Raw genomic sequence first — 20,134 nt, 5'->3', positions numbered from 1 at the left:
TGGACATTGTCTTATTGGTGGCTAAAGCTAGAACAGAAAACATTTTTAGTAAATTACTCTTTATTTCACTTTATTTGAGGGAATGAATTGGGGAAAATGTGCTATCATAATTAAATACTGTAAGATATCTATAAAATTTCAACATTATATTCTATGTTGATTTAAAATTTAATAATTTTAGGTTTCTGGAGATTATTTGTTGCTTCTTGACATTTCAAAATGTTTTGGTTGGCTTTAGCTGTTCATCATGCAGCTTTTCTAGAACAGGCTGGTACTGGTCACATGCAACCCCCAAATCTGAATGAGACATTTTTATAAATGGACTCTAAGGTATACCACTGTATCACTAAACCATGCTTTCCAACACTCCATAGAATTTATAATTCAAATGAAAGAATTCTAAGTAGCAATATCAAATAACAAAATGTTCCCAGGGACGTATCAAAAAGTAACTATTAGGGCCTATACTATGCTCCAGTTTATGAGGTACAGAAATTCATCAGAAAGTAAAACTATGTGCCAGCTATAGCTATAAATAGCCCCCAGTTGCTTATGCCAATACTATACCAACTGCTTCAGAATCTTAAGTCATGACTCTTTGACCTGTTTTTGAGACCAAACTTTGCATTATCTACAAATTGTCCCATATTTTTACCTCTGTATTTCTGGGTCTAGTTTAGCATCTTTCTCCTCTCAGTTTTTTATTCCTAACATTCTAGTGTTTAGTTTACCCCATCCCTGATACCTGTACTTGTTTACCACAATTATAACCTCTCTTACTTCCGTGTACCTAATGTAAATTTGTGATTTGTTGATTTCTCGGCAAATCAGGGCCTTTTCAGCTGTGACTGTGCTATTACTTCCAATCTCAGAGCAGAGGTGGGAGCTGCCCAATAAGAGGACTCCTTGCTGATCCCTCCTGCACTGTAGTAATTAGAACCCTTTGTAGTATCATTGAAATGAACTTGACAAGTCCTACCACACTTCTGGATTTCAATTCTAAGTGTTTAATATTTTTGAAGAAACCTGCACTCTGTTATTTGACTCTCATTAATTCTGGATGTTTTTACTCTTGTTCTGTATTTTAGATTCCTAACTATAACTGTTCATCGGACATTTGGAACCTGCTCTGAAAATCAGACTATCCATACTCTTCTATCAAGACTTTTATTTTAGAGTAAACAAGCCTGATTTATAAAATTTTCCTTTCTGTCTGCCTTTTTTTGCCTATTTTAGCAAATATTGCTTAAATCCCCCGAATGCTCTCAATGTTCTTCTACTCTGCCATATTGCATCATCCTATATCAGAATTCAGCCATTTGTATATAAAGTCTGACCCCTCTCATTTAGTCATTAATTTAATAATTCATGGAAAACCTACAGTGTGCTGGGCCCTGTGATAAGTACTAGAAAAACAAAAACAAGTAAGAAACAGTACCCCTCAGCCCCCAAGGATTCTATAGTGCATTGAAGAAGGCAAGCTGATCTAATAATATGAATACAATGTGATAAGGAAGGATTCTGCTAGGGCTTTAGAGACCAAATACAAATGGCTAGATATACTGATGCTCAAAGCTAAACTCTGGGAAGATTTCACAAAGGCATTTGTTACCAAAAAAAAAAAAAAAAAAAAAAAGGACAAGTAGTGAAATGCCAAAGGATTTGAGGTATGAGAAATACAGAAAAAGTGACAGACTGTAAGGAACAGGCCCTAAAAGGAAGGAATAGATTTACAAAAAACAAAAAGTCATTTCTTATATTGAAATTAGAAGATGGTATAGTCAGGAAGTGAAAATTTCCAAAATGAGCAACATGTAAAAACAAAGTCCAAGATGTGGTTTAACTGGCAATGGGTTGATAAAATAGATTGATGGCGAAGGTACACATAGAGGAGGAAATCAAGGACTCAGGGTAACGAAACGTCAACTCTGAAGACACTGAAGTCGTTCAGGAAAACGGCAAGAAAGGGAGAGGAGAAATGAGAGCCAAATGCAAAAGGCTTCATGGTCTACATAAACATGCTAAGGACAGAGGGGAGAAAGGTGACAAGAAGCAACTGTAGATAACAGTCTCTCCCCCCTCTTTTTTTGGAAATAATTTCAGTCTTATAAAAAGTTTCAAAAATAGTACAAAGAATTCCTATATACCCTTCATCCAGATTCCCCAAATGTTACCATTTCACTATACTTTATTATTCATTCTCTCTGCATCTATCTATTTATCTGCCTGCCTACACATATATAATTTTTCTGAAACATTTGAGAGTAAGTTGCTTACTCTCAAATTGCTTGACTTTTCAAGTCAGATTTTAAGATACTACTCTATCCTATTGTATTGCCAAATTTTCTTTACCTTATTTCAAGCCCAATTTAAATTTAATTTCTCAGTTAGTACCTTCTCCAACCGAGAGAAAAAAATAGCACTTGGAGCCCGGCTGGTGTGGCTCAGTGGTTGTGTAAACCTATGAACCAGGAGGTCAGGGTTCAATTCCCGGTCAGGGCACATGTCTGGGTTGCGGGCTCGATCCCCAGTAGGGAGCGTGCAGGAGGCAGCCAATTGATGACTCTCACCATTGATGTTTCAATATCTCTCTCTCTGAAATCAGTAAAAACAAAACAAAACATTTTTTAAAAAAAAATAGCACTTGGAGACTCTAATTCAATCTTCAATTATTTTTCCTGAACTCTACAACCCAGGAGAAAGGTCTTTATGAAGTGATAATTGGATGAAGCTATTAAGAGCTTTAGTTGAGATGTCTGTATTGTCCATCACTTGAGAAAGCATTATATATGGAAACATAAACAGATAAGTCACTAAAATGCAACATAAAGTGAAGTTATAGGTATGTTTTGCTAACCAATTAGATAAACGTTTAAAAGAACATACTCACTTTTAATTAAAACTCTTATCTGCAGGCAGACAAAAGCTTAAAACTAAAACTATTGATTCCTCTCTCCTGCATGTTTTAAAATAGAAACTCTATAACCTTCTTTAGTAATTTGCTTCTGTGTTTAATCAATGTCATTGTTAATTGTTTCATCATTAAGAGTATTACTATTCAAATTCATAACTCCAAATGGACTTAGAGAATAAATTATCAATCTCTTCTACATAATTCATAAGTCTCTGAGGTCTAACTTGCCTCAGAGTTAAATAATAGAAATTTTTTTATGACAACTATCAGGCTCTTTATTTATTTGCTCTTCTATGGGCACACTGTATAATTTGGACATAGAATTTGACCACTTCAAATATATTCCCCAATTCTTGCTATTACTATCTAATGCTACCACTGCATGTAAACTTATCCTGTGACCATTGAAAAATGTTATAGAAGACTACGACTAGATATTCCTCAAATGGCACCTATAGCTAGTGCTAGAGATAGATTACTCACTGGGTCAAAATGAGTGGACTTAGTGAAGATATTTTTTGGAGCCTTAATATTTAATACATGTGCCTAGGTGGTCTGCAGTATATGCTTTGAAGTATATGCTGTGTCCCTCTAGTGACTTTCATGCCATTTCCAAAGGACTATTTTCATGATCTAACAAATTCTCTTACTTCTGGAGGTACCAGTACTGCCAACTATCTCAATGCTAGCCTTGTTATTAAATTCTCAGTTCCTTAGTCTAGAAAATTAACAGTATTTACGCCATTTCCTATTTTAGGAAAGAAAGTTTTAGAATCCCCTTTGAGTTAAAAAATCCAGACAATTATACATTAGTCACTGTATATTATGCTCGTTAAATTGATGCTACACAAGAAATCATGACTCCTGGCCAAAAGTAACTTATTTCACAACTACTATACAGGAGTGAGGAGGCGGCTAGAATCAAATAGGGATTCTTAGAGGCTGGGAAATTCTGTTCTGTCTGGCTTTGTAAATAGTTTGTGACAACTGGTATCTGTGTAAACGGATTTGATGGTCCCCTGGGGGGTCAATGCTGTTTACAGAGCTGTTTCTTCAGAGTGGTTGAGCTAAAATTGTCTCTAGGGATCTACTGGGGTTACTCAGAACACCAACATCCCAGCTACCTGAGAGCTCACTGGCAAAGAAAGAGAAAGGGGAACAGAAGTACTATAGGCAAGTACATTCAAATAAATAGATTTCTTGCTCCTTCAGATGCAGGTGCTACTCAGGGGAATTTGTATCCAAAATGAATCATAAAGGAGGCAATTTGTTAATGTGCTTTCTGACACTTGCTAACACTTCCTTAAAACTGTTTTTTTATTTTTTTAAGGTTATTACTTATACTGTAGGATCTGATTTCATAAATATAAAAATAAAAACCTCATGTTTATTGTTTCTTTTGTATATTGTCTGCTTCTTTTTTACATTGTCTATCACCACATTATGTAAGAACATCAAAATGATACAAAATATTATTATTAAATAGATGCAAATTTGATGTAATAATGGGATTACTATAGTAACCCCACATTTTAAACAAAAAGATGTTGTCTTTTTCTCAATGGTTAAAGATTTTTCTAAATGAATATTAGTTTCAACAAAATCAGAACAACAACCAGTTAGTGGCTCCAAATAAATTCTATCAATTCCTAAAGTTAAATGTAGGTTACCTATTGTACATGTGCATAGATACTACTTATTTCCTCTACTAAATATTTCTGACTATTTGTTTTCTTTTTTGGGGGGAGGGAAGTTTTGCTTTACATATTTACATATATGGTTTTCTTCCCCCAAACATAAGAGACCCCAGAAACTTCTGCCACATCACAGTAAGTCATACCTAATACAAATGTGTACAAGAGAACGGTTCAGACCTTCCAACTAGAACACTGCTGTATTTAGATCTTCCACGCAGAACCAAAAGCATGGGCTCTTAAGATGGACTTCAGGGCTTTAATTCTGGCTCTACCACATCGCTGTATGACTTTTAGTAAATTACTTAACCTCTCATCAATTTCACTATCAATAAAAAGTACAAAATAATAGCAACCACTTCAAAGGGTTGAGAATTAAATTATTTAAATTATACAATCTCTTCGAAGAGTGCCAGCCCAGAATTCACACTCCAATACATGTTAGCTATATTATCTGTGAAAATCTGTATTGCTGAAAGCAAAATATTTACTTATTAAAATAAGAAATAAAATGTAATAAGAAAATTCTTATTAAAATATCACAATACATGGACATGAAAAACAAAATGTTACCTCATTCAATGAAACATAATAGAAATACTTGATTAGGTTAAAACTTGTAATTAATAAATAATGGTTTAATAAAGTTTGTACCAGATTATAAAACTAATAAATTACAGTAATAATAGACTTCAAAATTTGGAAATTGACAATAGCAAAAGACCCTGCAAGAAAATTCAATCCCTCACAAATGAAATTAATAGTATAATTCTGTAAATTCAATCCCATGGCAGGAAAATAAGAAATGTAAAGAGCATGTTCTATAACATACTTTGAGCACTCACTACATTGGCACATGATATTAGATATAATAAGGACCATAGCTAGTAGATCACAGCTGCTTATCATTCACACATTCTCATTTAGGAGTCACAGTAATTATGTAACTTTTGACTCTTTGATTTAAAAAAATGCAAACTCGTTTCTTAGACACTGTATATTTTGTATATGCTCTCAGGGGTTTTTGAATTTTTTTTTTCTTGAACTGCCATAAGAGGAAGAAGAAAAAAGAACTGTAATTTTCATTTTAATTCTCCATACTCATTGCCACATTTCAAGTGCTCAAAGCTAAATGTAGGCATTGGTTACCACGTTGGAAAGCACAGAATCACAGTCTTACATAGTTCTAATAAGGCGTATTTCATTTCTTTATAGATGTATGAAGAGAGAGAGGGGAAGTCAAAACCACATGGGGAAGAAGAGGCTGGTTGTAGCTGTGAGTGACTGAACTAAGGTTTTACAAAGGTTTATAAAGCTGGAAAATCATGAAACGTGTCAATACCACATAATTTAATCACTTGGACATGACATTAGACATTCAAAATAAACTACATCCTGTACATTGTTGTATATCTAGATAAACATGTCAAAATGAAGTGGTGATGAGTTATTTCATTTTTTATTAAGACAATTCAATGACTCAGTATATCATGTTACAAGTTCTCCATTGCTTAGTCATGGAAATTACTGAAATTTTGTTACTTGTTTTATTGTAAAAAAGCTATTTAATGTGGTATCACTGCACCAACTTTTTTAAAGTTTTTGTTTGTTTCAATGAGTCTCAAATAGTCATGAACACATCAATATTCATTCCATACGGGAAAAAGGTCAGAATTCTGTGTAAAAACTAAGTTCTAAGTAAGGTTGCAGTTTTTAAATTTTAACACCGTTTCTTATAGAAGGCCATGAACAGAGTACAACAGTGTAATCTCCTAAAGCTTAGGCTACCTAATTAACTTATGAACATATCACATAAAATAAAGCTTTGTAAAACTTTTATCATCCAATTTAAACCATTACAAATATTACTTAGGCTGAAATGACTGTGAAAACTATCCCACCTTTATTCTTTTGGTGTTCCAGTGATAGGAACTATTTGGCTTACTTACTATATATTTCTAACCTTTTCAGCCTTTCTCAAATTTTCTTACTATAAGACTAATTTGTATCAAGCAATTAAAAATGTAAATGAACGAGGTAAATCTTAAATTTCTACAATTTCAGGTAAAATAGGTTTCATAATTTTATATGTTTTAAGTATCAACATACACTGATTGTCCATGTATTCGACAATCTCATAAGTCATTTATAGAAGGTAACTTTTCCAATAATGAGTATAAAGAGAAAAAATAGATTTTCTTTATATGTGCCTTTCATTTTACTTAAGAGCATTTTTAGGTTTGGAAAACAAAACAGAAGAATCACCAGTCGGATACTAAGTGGAAATCACTGAAACACAATGTTAGTTCTAATGGATGGATGATTGTGTTTGGTCTTTTGAAACTTTGAAGTATAGGTAAGTCTTGATCACACAAATTAATAAATCCTAAAGCTGGAGTTAACAATAACCATTACACCCAAATTCTGCAGCTTAGCCCAGCCAATTTTTCAAAAGGTCAGGTTGTGAACTGGAGAAGATCAGGGAGGTCCACCGCATAGCTTTGTTGCCAGGCATCTCTCGTCTGGATTGTTGCAGGCATTTATTAGTATTCGTCAGCAGACTCAACAGAGCAAACAAGAAATTCAAGCACGAATAATAAAATGAAATGCTGCTATATAACCCTTTGTCATTCAGCAAATATGGGACTTTTTAGCTACATTGTTCCTAAACCTGGGTTACTACTTTAATTTTTCTCCACAGTGCTGTCTGAATGAGTATGCATGTGTGTTAAATGCAGAGCTCCCCTAACAACTGCAGGACTGCCATTTAATCTGTTGGTAGATGGACCATTTCCTGTGGGAACCCTAGCTATGATTTCCAGATCCACCAAATAAATCTCAGATTAAGATTCCAAATGAAACCTGCCTTTGGCAGATAAAAAATGTCAAGATGGATATAAACAGTAAAATTATAAATTATCTAGGTGTTGCATGACAAACCAATGTTCATTTTTTTTGTTGACATGTGCCCAGATATCAAAACTATATGAGACATTCATCAAATGTCACACTTTCACAATATTGGAGGCATCATTAAAACTGTTTGACTAAGGACCTCAAAGTGTTTAAGCAGTAGCTCAAAAGTATATTTGTGCAAAGTAGAAGAATAAATTTACATATCAGCAGCAGCTCATAAGGGATGGGTAAATATTCTGTTTATCTCTCATTGTAATTCAGGTTACTTTAAATACAAGGTTTTAGGAAATCATTATACTCTATATGGCATCATTACATAACTTTCTATGCAAATGATGTGTGTTTTATTCAAATTTACCATTTGTTTCTCCAGGAAAACAAAACAAAACAGAAACATAAAAGGTAGAGATTCCCATTTCATTAATCAACTGTGCCTACTATACTAGTGTCATACTAGTCACCATAGCATCATCAGCTCCTTGTTAGAATTAGTATTTTTAACTTTTAAAAAAAGCATTAAATACCTGAGACCAAAAAAAGGCCTGAGAAAAATAAGTTTGTTTTTTTAAAAACATGTGTTTATTTAAAATGACTCCACAGAGGGGCAGAGACTTTTAAAAAAGAAAAAGATAATAAAGGACCAATACAGAACATCTTAGAGAGCAAACGGCCTATTAAAAATGCAGAGGAAATCTCTGATGCTGGTCTCAACTGCATTCTCAGGAGATCAAGGACTGCTTTTTTAATGAAAATTTTTGTTGTGTCTTTGCTCTTCTTACCTGAACTAATGCAGCCTGTCCTGGTCTTAAACTCTATACTGGTTGATTATAAAATATAGGCAATGAAGGTTTCTGAAAGGAAACTATCAGATTGCTGAATTGAAATCATTAGTTTTTTAACTTTAAACTCTTAAAAGCAATTGAATAAAAGGCTTCAGTGACTCTAAATTTTGCAACGTTAATTTTTTTATAAAGATTCAAAAACCATCTAACCTACTTAAAATAAAAATTCATTGAAATCGCAAATTCTTTACAGCAATCTGTGGAAAGGATACAGAATACTCTAAAATCCATACTCAAATGTTAGAACATATACAAAAGCCTGAATCCTTAGGACTATGTATTTGGTCTGTCTTTCCTATCATATTTCCTCCAATACATGTGTTGGTTCAAGCAAACTAATGCTGAATAAACCCTAGCTATCTCCACTTGTTAGGAATCAATATTAGTCTGAAAATCTTGAACACTGGGGTAAAATAGGGAAAAAATAGGGAGTTAATTGAAGAAGGAAATAAGGTCATCTGGTTCTTAACTTTGATTATATTTCTATAATAAAAATGCTCAAAATCAATAAACATTACTGTGCTCTATTTAGAATACATCAAATTACCTCAAGTACACAAGTGAAACTATTGAGGAAAATTTAATTTTTAATTTAAAAAATATTACATTTGCAAAACTAACATATTCACTATCTCTACAAGTACAATTTTATCTGTTTGAACTAATTACTTTGAACTTTCACCCACTAGCATCCTGAATTTAAAGTACCAAAAAGTTTTGATATGTGAAGGCTAGACTCACTCAAAACACAAAAATGAAAGTCAAAACAGAGTTTTCTAAAATAATTAGTTTTTACCATACATCATCAGCACAGTTTTACCACTTATCAAAAGATTATCAATTTTACTCAAAAGCTATAGATTAGAATATTTTAAATTCAATCGTTTAGACTATGAAATAATCTAAGCAAGCAATTTCAAAATTTTGTAGTCTAAACTGTTTGTTTCCTTTTTCATATTACCCAAGAAAAAATACAAACACAAAAGGCAAAACAAAGAAAAAACTGTATCTCAAAGGTCTCCCAAAAAGATTAGCATAATGTCCAATAGGGTAAATTTTGATTAAAACACACACACACACAATTGGAGTATTTGGTAACTCCCCCAAAGTATTTTTTTCACCTATCAAATTTATTTATAACCAAAAGTAGTGAGTAAATGCAATAAACATAGGCACATCAGTCCCACTCCACAGCCAACCTGGACCGACTGTGTAAACGGCTGTAAGTTCGGTTTCTACATCAATGCATATTGACTCAGATCTGCAGAATCAACAAAATGCCAATGTACACTCAGGACTTTATAGCAGTCACACTAAAAGTGACAAATATAGTCACTCTGGAGAGCACAATCATCTTAAATGTGATAAACTGAAATTCTAATTTCTAGAAAATTAAAGATTCAAGATCATATTAAGATTTGTATCATACATATGTGTTCCAGGAAGTGCTATGGCACGAAAGAGCAATAGCTAGAAGCACATGAGGACATTTATCGAAGGGCTCAGAGTCTTAAGGACGAAGAATTTAAAACAAAGCAAAAACTTTTTAAAAATTCAAGTAGTTTTTTATTTCAAAAAAAATATTCATATTTTCATGGCCTCAGATAAACTTGAAAGAGCTTGTATAATAAAAGTAGAAATGGATTTCTATAAATCAAAGAAATAGTCACAAGTTGTACAAAGAGAAGAGCATGTCAATAGTATAGAAATGGGGGAGAAGTGGCCCTATTCAAAAAAAGAAATTTACCATTTTCCTGCTTATTCTGCTTAGCAATTATCATTTTTATAAAATGAAGCATCACAGGTATAGTAAAAATTCTATATGAAGAGTATAGACTGATCTGATTTAAAACAATCTAAATTGGGTAAAAAGAAATAAAGATTCCTATCATCTCACAAACTTTTCCCTTATTAAAAATGTATGGGTAGGTTCATCAACTAGAACAAATATCCACTGCAGTGGGGGATGCTGATAGTGGGGGACGTTGTGCGTATGTAGGGTTAAGAAGTAGGGTGTATAAAGGGAATTCTGTACTTTTTGCTTAATTTTGCTGTGAACCTGAAACTGCTCTACAAATAAAGTCTATTTAAAAAACTGCAAAAACTTGGCATAAATTAACAAATGTGAATTATTTGTATCAGAAATGATGAACCTCAAAACACAGTTCGTAACAAACTTTATAACCAGTTAGAAAACTAAGTGTCCTTGTAAATGTTTTTTGTTTTTTGTGTGTTCATTCCCCTTTCCTACCGTGGCCAAGAGTAGTTAACAGAATCACTCATATCAAGCTTAAAAATAAAGACATCCAGAATCCCATGTACTTTAATAAACTTATTTAAAATAAGATAATTTTTAAAATAAAATAGTATAATCTCAGTCATTCTTTTAAGAGTTGCCTTGCCATTTCCTCTGGAAATAAATCAACTCTTGCTGGCCAGCTGCCAGTAGTCCTAAACCCACTCTCTCAAATATTCTAAACAGTCATGTGTAAGAAGTTACCAGCACTCTATTAAGTTAGGTACTATGGAGATGAATAATAAATTTAATCGGACCTCAGAAATGTTCTTTAATCCCTCTATGACATATGGAAAATTAAAAGTGCATTCTTAAATTCATACTTGCCAAAAGGGAAAAGTACATTGTGTGAATGATGCCAATAGTCTGAAGATTTTTATCGCTATTGGGATTTCAATACAAACAAAATTAGATTTTACCCTAAATGCATAGTACTGATTATATATTCCACTCTATCAAGTATAAATATACTAAATATAAGCTATACTACTTTGAAAATAATCGTTTGTAATAATACTGTGTGAATATTGTATGCGAAGCTTCTTATAAAACTAATAAGAATTTCAAATTGTTATTTATGTTTCCTAATACTTTTAAAACTTTTTTTATATGCCTACTTTCACAACTGAATGAAATACAATGACAAGCACCACCACCACTTATTTAGGTCCTGTAAAATATGTCAACAATCTTTTTTTTTTAATCTGTAAAAACCATTATCATCATCACAACTACTGAAAATAATCATTCTGGTATATGAAATACATATTAAATCAACTCATTTCCCATTTCAGGTATTGGAGAAGGGCTTTTACATTCACAATCCCTAATCTTCAAAACAGTCCTAAAGGAAATTTCTCCTCTTCCAAACACAAGAAAACTCAGGCTTCAAAATAACTATGAAACTTGTACCCAAGTCCAGATAAGTAAGATAATAAGTGGAATATTAACAAAATTGAAACCCAGGTCAATCTAGCTCCAAACATGCATTCTTTCTACTGTAACATTTTAGTAAAATTATTAAATACATTGGTTCTCCAGTGCAATTCACCTTCTGCTTTAAAACAAACCAAAGTAAATTACATTACTTATTTAGGGAAGATACACCATTACTTACTAGAAAGTCAATTATTAAAAACAATTCAAGTCCTGTTATTTAACACAAAATGTTTAATTATCCAGATATTTTCAAAACCTTGAATTTCATGATGCCTAGGAAATCATTTTTTTTCTGCCAACAATCTAGTTGGTAGAAATGGATGCCCATTCTATGCAACTTGACATTTCTTTCCCCTCTGCTTTAAAAGAAAATAGTTTATTAAAATGATATGAGATCCTATAATCGTATTTTAGTCACAATGATCAAAGACACTTAAAAGCATCCTAGATGTTTTTCTATAGATGTCTACTTTTACAAAATGCTTGCAAGTTATGAAATAGTTTTAGGTATAATTCAACTACAGAACAACAGACAGAGAGAAGGTAAAAAGAATATATACTTTGTGAAGACCGAAAGATAAATGAACCAATAATAAAAGAGATTGATGGTGGCATACAGGTTCCAAATGCCAAGCAAAAATAAATAGTATTCTGACTCAAGAAACTAATAAACCACTTACAAGTTACCTTTTGCTAGGTTTTTGTCCTAGTTATTTATTTTGTTTGGCAGAAGAACCATAAGAATCACGGCTACAAAAGGTTAATTGCTAGTTCATTTCTAAAATAAAGAGCACATTTGCTTTTTACCTAAAATCAGTAAGATAAGATTTTTAAAATATTTGCTAGCATCCAATAAACCACATGTAAGGACTCAACATAAGCAGTTCTATAAGTAGTTTTTTATCCAAATTTCAAATGAGTATAATGATTTAGAACCATGCTTACTTTTTTAGCTTAACAGAAAATAGTTTAAAAACAATCCATATTTAAATTGAGCTTAAGTGAAAATAACTACTCTGTACATAAATACACATTAAATATGATTTCCTAAAATAGTAAACTTGAAAATAATATTGAAGAAACCACAACACTGAATGGTGTTTATCTAAAGCTTCCCAAGCTGTGTGATTCTCATCATCAATTGGTAAGAAATATTTAAAATAGAGCAGACTTAATATTTAATTTGGGTAGGCACAGTAACCTTTTTTAATCTATCTTAGGGAACACTGACCCCTAAAGGTTCTAAACTTAAATATGTTTTACAATATACTAAATTTAACTGGCACCCAGACCTCATTTTTACCTACATTACTGTAGGTATGTATACTTATGGCATACACGTTTAATCATAAATAATATATAAGATATTTCCAGTGGACTGCTGTTTCTGCTAATTTAATAGAAATCACCAAAATTTAATATAAAAAATATCCAGAAAATTTTTATACCATTCCAATTAATTACTCATAGGAGATTTTTGACCCCCTTTTTTCTTATACAGTAAAGTAATAAGTAAATGCTAAAAAGGGCTAAAATCACATAACAACTCATTCTTTCTGAGGGCTAACTTTACATGCATACTTGGATTACGACCTTTCTTTTTTTTCCCTCTTAAAAAGCAGGAAAAAAAGAATCTTGGGGGGAAAAAAAGTTTTCATGAAAGGGCACATCATTTACTTCTTGAGAAGCCAGAAGGTGTTACTAATGCTCACTGGGCATTACACATTTATTCCCTCACATATTGCTTCCATCAGCTGAAAATTTCATTCATTCAGGTCTGTTTTCTAACTACATAAAGAAACCTGGACAGCCCGGTCGGCGTGGCTCAGTGGTTGAGCATCGACCCTGTGGTTCAGGAGATCGCAGGTAAATTCTGGGTCGGGGCACGTGCCCGGGCTGTGCGCTTGATCCCTAGCAAGGGTGTGTGTGTGTGCTGTAGGTACCCAATCGATGACTCTCATTATTGATGTTTCTCTCTCTCTCTCTCCCTCTCCCTTCCTCTCTCTGAAATCAATAAAAATATATTTAAAAATAAATTAAAAACTTAAAATAAAAAAAGAAACCTGGACATGTTTTATAGATGTCTTCTCCCATCCTACCTATAAACGTCAACTTTACATTTTCCAAACTACCTACAAATGACAAAAACAAAGAAAAATGTAACTGGTTATATTAATATAATATACCTCATCCATTCTTTGACTTAAATATTCCTCAATGTTTCTACAATAAAGTTAGGAAAAGAATAACTACTTTAGTACTCCTCATAATGAAATTTGTAAGAGGACACAAAAGCAAATCTGTGTAATGCAGATTGTAATACAAATTTTTAATTAGCTCAATATAAAAAAAATAAGTAACATTCAATAAAATAACTACTGATGAGCTAGGCTATGAACATTTGTGTAAGAGAGTTTTGAAGCAATCTGTAATTTATGGTAAGTCCCATGACCAGTGATATAAAGGAAATGACCATGTAGACTTCACTGGTTTAAACATATCTGTTATTACTAAACTCAAAAGATCTTACATTTACCTGTTTAATTTTATTCCATAATACTGTTTCATGAACAGGCCCTTTATAAAATATATACTTGTCCAATTCCTATTTCCAATGTCAAAAACATGCCTGTAAAAATGCAAATTTTCTTAATGCTGTTTAGTCACATCTATTGTGGTCTGTTTCTTGCAAACTATGCATCCGTGTCTTTAGCCCTAAAATCATCCATCCTTTTGATGAGCATCCTAGAACTTCAGCAGCTCCTTCCTCTGCATCTTTCCTGCTTGTTCTACATTTATGAGAAGAATTTCCTCCATAGCCTCTAGCTCTTCAGATATATTAAAAATAATTCCTTTGGCTTAAAGATCCGGCTGCGTATAGTTTGAACAACATGACTTTTCACAGTAATGTGACCTCTGAATAGGGAACATAAGTAACATCATTATTTACTTCCTTTTTTCTCATTTTGTACATAAATGCAGTAAAACTGCTTTGAGTGCTTCAGAAGACTGCTTGCTTGCTTGTTTGCATAAATGAATAAAAACAGGTAAAACAAACTAGTTCCCAGGTTCACACGTATGTATCCTTGACACAAACTTATATAAAGAGAGTAGACCAAAATTAAGTGTCACGAAGTCCATACACTAAAACATTTAACTTTGTATTAAAAACCTTTAACTACCTTACTTGATATTACTTTATACACAATTTGGTTATCTCGATTCTAAACTCATAACAAGCAGCCAAAAATCACAAATAAGACAGGAGTTGTTAATGGTAGGCAGAAACAACAAGAAAATTTGTAACAGTATGTAAATAAAAAACAAACGTAGAAATCAGAAAAAGGGATACTGAGGAAGCACAGCATCATTCTATTCCTGAAAAGAATGTGTAATTATTAACTTATTTAGTACAATTATGCTAGAACAATCCCTCAATATGGCCTTTAACCTTCTGAAAAAGGTAAAGGTTGAAATACTGTGAAAAAGGAGCCCTGTTAGGAAAGGGAAATCCAGAAAGAGAGAAGGATGTGTAATGTGTTGGCAATAATCCTATTTTTAAATTATAGAACTAGAGAAAATAAAAATGAAGGGCATAAGGTTTAAGCCTTCAACTATATGTGATACTATAGTCAGAATGGTCCATTTCCCAAGGATTCCAGATTTGCAACATTTTACTATAAGACACCTCAATTAAACACCTAACATTTTTTAAACCTCGCTCTTTATGGCTCTATCTTGCTCTATAGCCAGATGTGCCCTCTTTATCTCTCTCTCTTCCAGGCCATCTCTCAGTCTGTCTTTCAAACTGTTTCTGTCCCTGACTGTTCTTTCCCTCTGCCTGTACATACGTGTTTATCTTTCTCTCTCTCTCCTTGTCTCTGTCGCCATCTGCACATCTCTGCATGTCTCTGTCTCTCTGACTGTCTCTGGCCCCCTCTGACACCATCTCCCTGTGGGTGTGTCTGTCTGTATGCCTATGCCTCTATCTCTCAGTGTCTTTCTCTCTTTCTCAACGTATCTCTCTGTCTCCTTCTCACTGGGTTTCTCTTATTTTGGTTTCTCGGAGGCTGGGTATGCGTGTGTCTTCGTGTGTGTATCTATGCACATGTGTTTCTCTCTGTGTCTCCCTACTTGAGTGTAGGCTCCCCCTTACTGTTCTGCATCTCTTTCTGTTTCTTTCTCTGAGTGTACCTCTTTATGCATCTCTCTCCCAGTCATTCTCTCAGTCTCTCCCATTTTGTGTCTTTCCCTATGTGTGTCTCCCTTTCCCTCTCAATACATCTTCCTCTGTGTGTGTCTCTTTCTCTGCACACGCATGTCTTTTTCTGTGTATCATTCTTTGTGTCTCTTTTGCAGTATGTGGGTCTCTTTGTGTGTGTCTCCTCCTTTGTGTCTGTGGGTCCATGTGTGTGTGCTTGTCTGCCTGCCTAATATATTGGTTAGAACAAACATACTTCATTCAGTGCCTTGAACTAGCACAACACCTGGGGTTTGGTATTAATACCTTAAAAGTCCTTACCTTTTGACCAGTCCTCCATTTGTACTTCTGCTCTTGTTTGCTCTGGCAATATCTCGGGTTTTTGCTCCAAGATTTGAAGCTAAAATAAAGCCAACTCTAGATAAATAAACTTAAACAATATATCAGAACACACCTAAGCCTTACCTTTGTTTAAAAGAGAATTTACAGGATAAATGATTTTCTAAAACATTTATAATGGGACAATTAACTGTATTTCAACAGACAAAATTAAATCTTTTTTCTCAGAAACAGGTTCTTTCTTTTACACTTATATTTTAGTAAATATAGTTCAGGTTAAGCTTTTAGACATTCTTGCTCCTTTGGTTAGAGAACCATTTAATTTATCTAAGTAGGTCTTCTCCAACTATAACTTCAACTAGTTAACAAAAATAAAGTTTCTAGTCTATTTGTCATAAAGTTTACACCAAAAATTTCAAATTTACTAATTCGAATTTACAATGTATATTTTCATATTAAATATATTATACTTGTAAAATATTTAAAAATGCTTTTCTGATTTTTTTAAAAAAACATAAAGACTATCATTAACTTGTGGAATTATTAGTGTTTCTCTCTTACATTTGATTTCATAATAAACATAACAAAAGCTCTGCAAGTTTTTTTGTGTGCATGCTTTTAAGGAGAATAAAATTAAATTTACCTCACAGCTAGAACTCGGCAATCTTTAAAAAGTCCTCAAATAAAGCTGTAGTAAGCTTCTCCTTTTCCAATTTTCTCTAAATATGTTGATCTGGAGTTGGCAATCTTTTTCTAAGTTCCTCATTTACTTTTGGATTAGCTGAAAATATAGGAAGTTATTAATATCAAAGAAATATGTTCTAGTCAATGAAGCTATTTCCCTACATATTGCCCAAAAAGGTTAATAATAATTGCAGTCTTTTAATAAGAGATTCATATAGCAAGACATGTAGAAAATACAGTCTTTAATAACCTCTGGAGTATTTTAAAACATGTCTTATAGGCCTTAATGTGCTTAGTAATATACTATTTAAAACCATAATTTTATCCCTCTATAATATACAGTCACTCTTCCTCATCATTTACCCAGCTAATGAATGCCAGCAATTAGTAAAATGTAATCCCATTGCACAATCATTTTAATGCTTTTAGCACTCAGAAAAGTAAACACCAAATTAATACTGCTCAAGCCATATCAGATCCTAGTTGGAAGCAAGCAATTATAGTTCAGCTCCTCAGGTGTAATTAAATGATTGGAATGATTTAGTTCCATAAATGCAAGTTAATTCATAAGCAAGCAACAAATATACTGGGAGTAATTACAAGAAACATTGACAGTCTAAGCAGGGCTAATTCTTTCATGAGGCTGACATAGTAAAATGCTGCCCTCTGCTGGGCATATAAGTGAATATGTCAGATCTGAAAACAAAACCATCCCCCTGCCCCATACCTAACTTAAGCAGCCACTAGAAAAAAATCGTAATAGTCAATATATCAATTTGATTTCAATCCTTACACAAAAATTTTAAAGTATGCATTATATTGTGATAATTTCTACACACCCTGGTAATTAATGCTTTTTCCAATCAAACTCTGAATATGAGTCCCAAAACATACCAGGCTATTCCTACATGTCTGATGAAATTAAATCATTCACATATAACTTTGATAGATTACAAGTGAAACTTCTAGTACCCATCTGGACTGCCAGGTCAAGGCTTATATTCTCTCATAGGTGAACCCTGAGTGAACTGTTACAGAAAATAATGAAACTATGCTTTGTAAGTACTAAAATTCACACACACAAAAATAATCTCTGAAAAGTATAAAACAAAATACTTGTTATTGTGACTATATATAATAGTCTAAAACTAATTGTTTTTAATGAACTTCAATAACAAAAGTAAAAGCTGTAACACTGGTATAATGTCATTATAAGCATATTTTAAAACAAAGAATAAGAGGTAGCCCGGCAAGCATAGTTCAGTGGTTGAGCGTCAACCTATGAACCAGGAGGTCACGTTTCGATGCCTGGTAGGGCACATGCCAGGGTTGTGGGCTCAGTCTCCAGTAGGGGGCATGCAGGAGGCAGCTGATCAATGACTGTCATCACTGATGTTTCTCTCTCTCTCTCCCTCTCCCTTCCTCTCTCTGAAATCAATAAAAAAAAGAAAAACAGGTAGGACAAAAATAAAATGCGTCTCACTTTTACTTAAGCTATCCCCAACTTTTTACTTTCTTAGGCCAAAATACAGAACAAATTTACTTGTATACTAATCATATGGCTCTTAACTAAACTTCTCACACTAAACTTTAAGGAGCTTATTTAATATACACTTAAGTTATGCTATAATCAGTAAGTCTGTGTTAACACCTGTATTTGTAGCACTAAACCCAATCAGAATCATCACTTAGACTATCTGCAAAAATTGAACATATTCTCAAATATTACTAATAACACAACAAATGTTTAATTCTCCAATAAATGTAAATAAGTGACACTTGCAGAAAATAATGTTTAACACTACCAATATTTTGGGGCAGGGTGTGAGCATTATTACTCTTCAAATATGCTTTCACATACACTAAACTAACCATATTCTAAGTCCTATCCTATGAAAACTATACAAATAAAATAAATCAAAATATTAAACAGTCCTGTCACTAAGTTTAAAATGTACAGCACATTTGCTTTGCCCTTGATGTCACAGTCTTATTTTTCAATTCATATCTTGTACACTGTAAGTTAATTGCTTTTGGAAAGCACTTATTATTCATGTAAAAATTAATGTGCCAATGTGTTTAAATCCTCTTAAATGAACATTCGTGCATCTTCCTTCTTTAAGTACCAATGAAATCTGTCAAAAGACATCAATGCAAAATGATATTAAAGAAAGTTCTAATAGAGATTTTTTTGTGCTAACACAAGATTTTCATATTCACTAACTTTACTTAAATTCCATTAATTTTTTAAGCTACTTTTAATAAATTCACCAAGTAAAATTTTTAGGCCCCATAGTCTGTCATTTGTGTTCCAGCTGACATTATGAATATTAATAACAGTGTTATCCTGATTAAATAGGCTTCATATGAAATCCCTGTGAATCCTATAGCTCAGACATCTCATTTTTCCAACTCTTTATGAATTTGGATTCTGACATTAAACTGGAAAAATCTTAAAAAACAGATTTAATGGCACATTTGCATAATGTCAAGCAAAAATTAGATGTTCTAATGAATCAAGCTAATTACAACTTATGTGCCTACATACTGTAATAGGAATAAAAGATTTCTGTAAACATGCAACATATTTTACACTTCTATTCATTTTAGGACAAAGGATTAAGACTAATAAAATACTGATTTGTTTTCTTAAACTCATCTTAAAGATTTGATATCAATAACTTGTTTCAATAAAAAAATTACATATTCATGTGGGACGATTTAATACTAGGCATCAGGTAAATTAGGCTTCTTAATAAAAATGCTAACTTATTAAAACAGACAAAATATAAGTTCATTGCTTTACCACTATTAATGTATACCAGGTTCGAGTAGCTGAGTAAAACTGATTTCCAACTAAAGCTTGTTTATTTATAAGCTGTGCTGGAAAAAATTACCCATGTTAAAAAACAAAAAGAAAATCTTTAAAATAACAGACAGAACATACTATATAGCATCTGTTAAAATCTTCTCAATCACAGATTCCTAACCTCATTCCAAATTGTTTTTAATTCTCAAAGGAAGTGAGTCTTGTTATGTAGAAGAAAGAAAAAACAATAATTAAGGAAACTGCATACTCCCTTCTTTTTATAGGTACATGTGAATCTGAATATATGTGCCAAAATTTTGTAATTTCAAAAAATATAGATGGAAAAAATTTAATCAAACTTCTCTATGCTTGCAAGTGTGACTTGACTCTCCTAGTTTACTTAGCAGTAAAACACCAGTGAAACAAAATCTGTTCTAATCTGCCTAAAAAATTATAGGTGATTCCAACATTTATCTTGTAAAATTAAATGCCTTTTTGAT

At 32.7% G+C, this 20,134-nt stretch overlaps 1 protein-coding gene and 1 long non-coding RNA gene across 2 annotated transcripts in view; both read right to left on the bottom strand.

The window, feature by feature from the left end:
* Positions 1-16,202, bottom strand: part of MIPOL1 (mirror-image polydactyly 1) — a 241,455-nt gene extending 225,253 nt beyond the window's left edge. Inside the window, exon 1 of the mRNA XM_016198454.2 lies at positions 16,124-16,202. Coding sequence (XP_016053940.2) covers positions 16,124-16,142 — 19 coding nt within the window. The 5' untranslated portion in view covers positions 16,143-16,202. The remainder of the gene's footprint in view (positions 1-16,123) is intronic.
* A 588-nt stretch (positions 16,203-16,790) lies between these two features.
* The window catches only part of LOC148094239 (uncharacterized), a 28,834-nt gene continuing 25,490 nt past the window's right edge, over positions 16,791-20,134 (bottom strand). Inside the window, exon 3 of the long non-coding RNA XR_015715522.1 lies at positions 16,791-16,922. This is a non-coding gene — a long non-coding RNA (uncharacterized LOC148094239). The remainder of the gene's footprint in view (positions 16,923-20,134) is intronic.

Source organism: Miniopterus natalensis, chromosome 1 (genome assembly GCF_054644295.1).
Source record: "Miniopterus natalensis isolate mMinNat1 chromosome 1, mMinNat1.hap1, whole genome shotgun sequence".
Classification (NCBI taxonomy): domain Eukaryota; kingdom Metazoa; phylum Chordata; class Mammalia; order Chiroptera; family Miniopteridae; genus Miniopterus; species Miniopterus natalensis.
The sequence above is the reverse complement of the archived record's forward strand: the minus strand, read 5'-3'. Positions and strand labels throughout refer to the sequence as shown.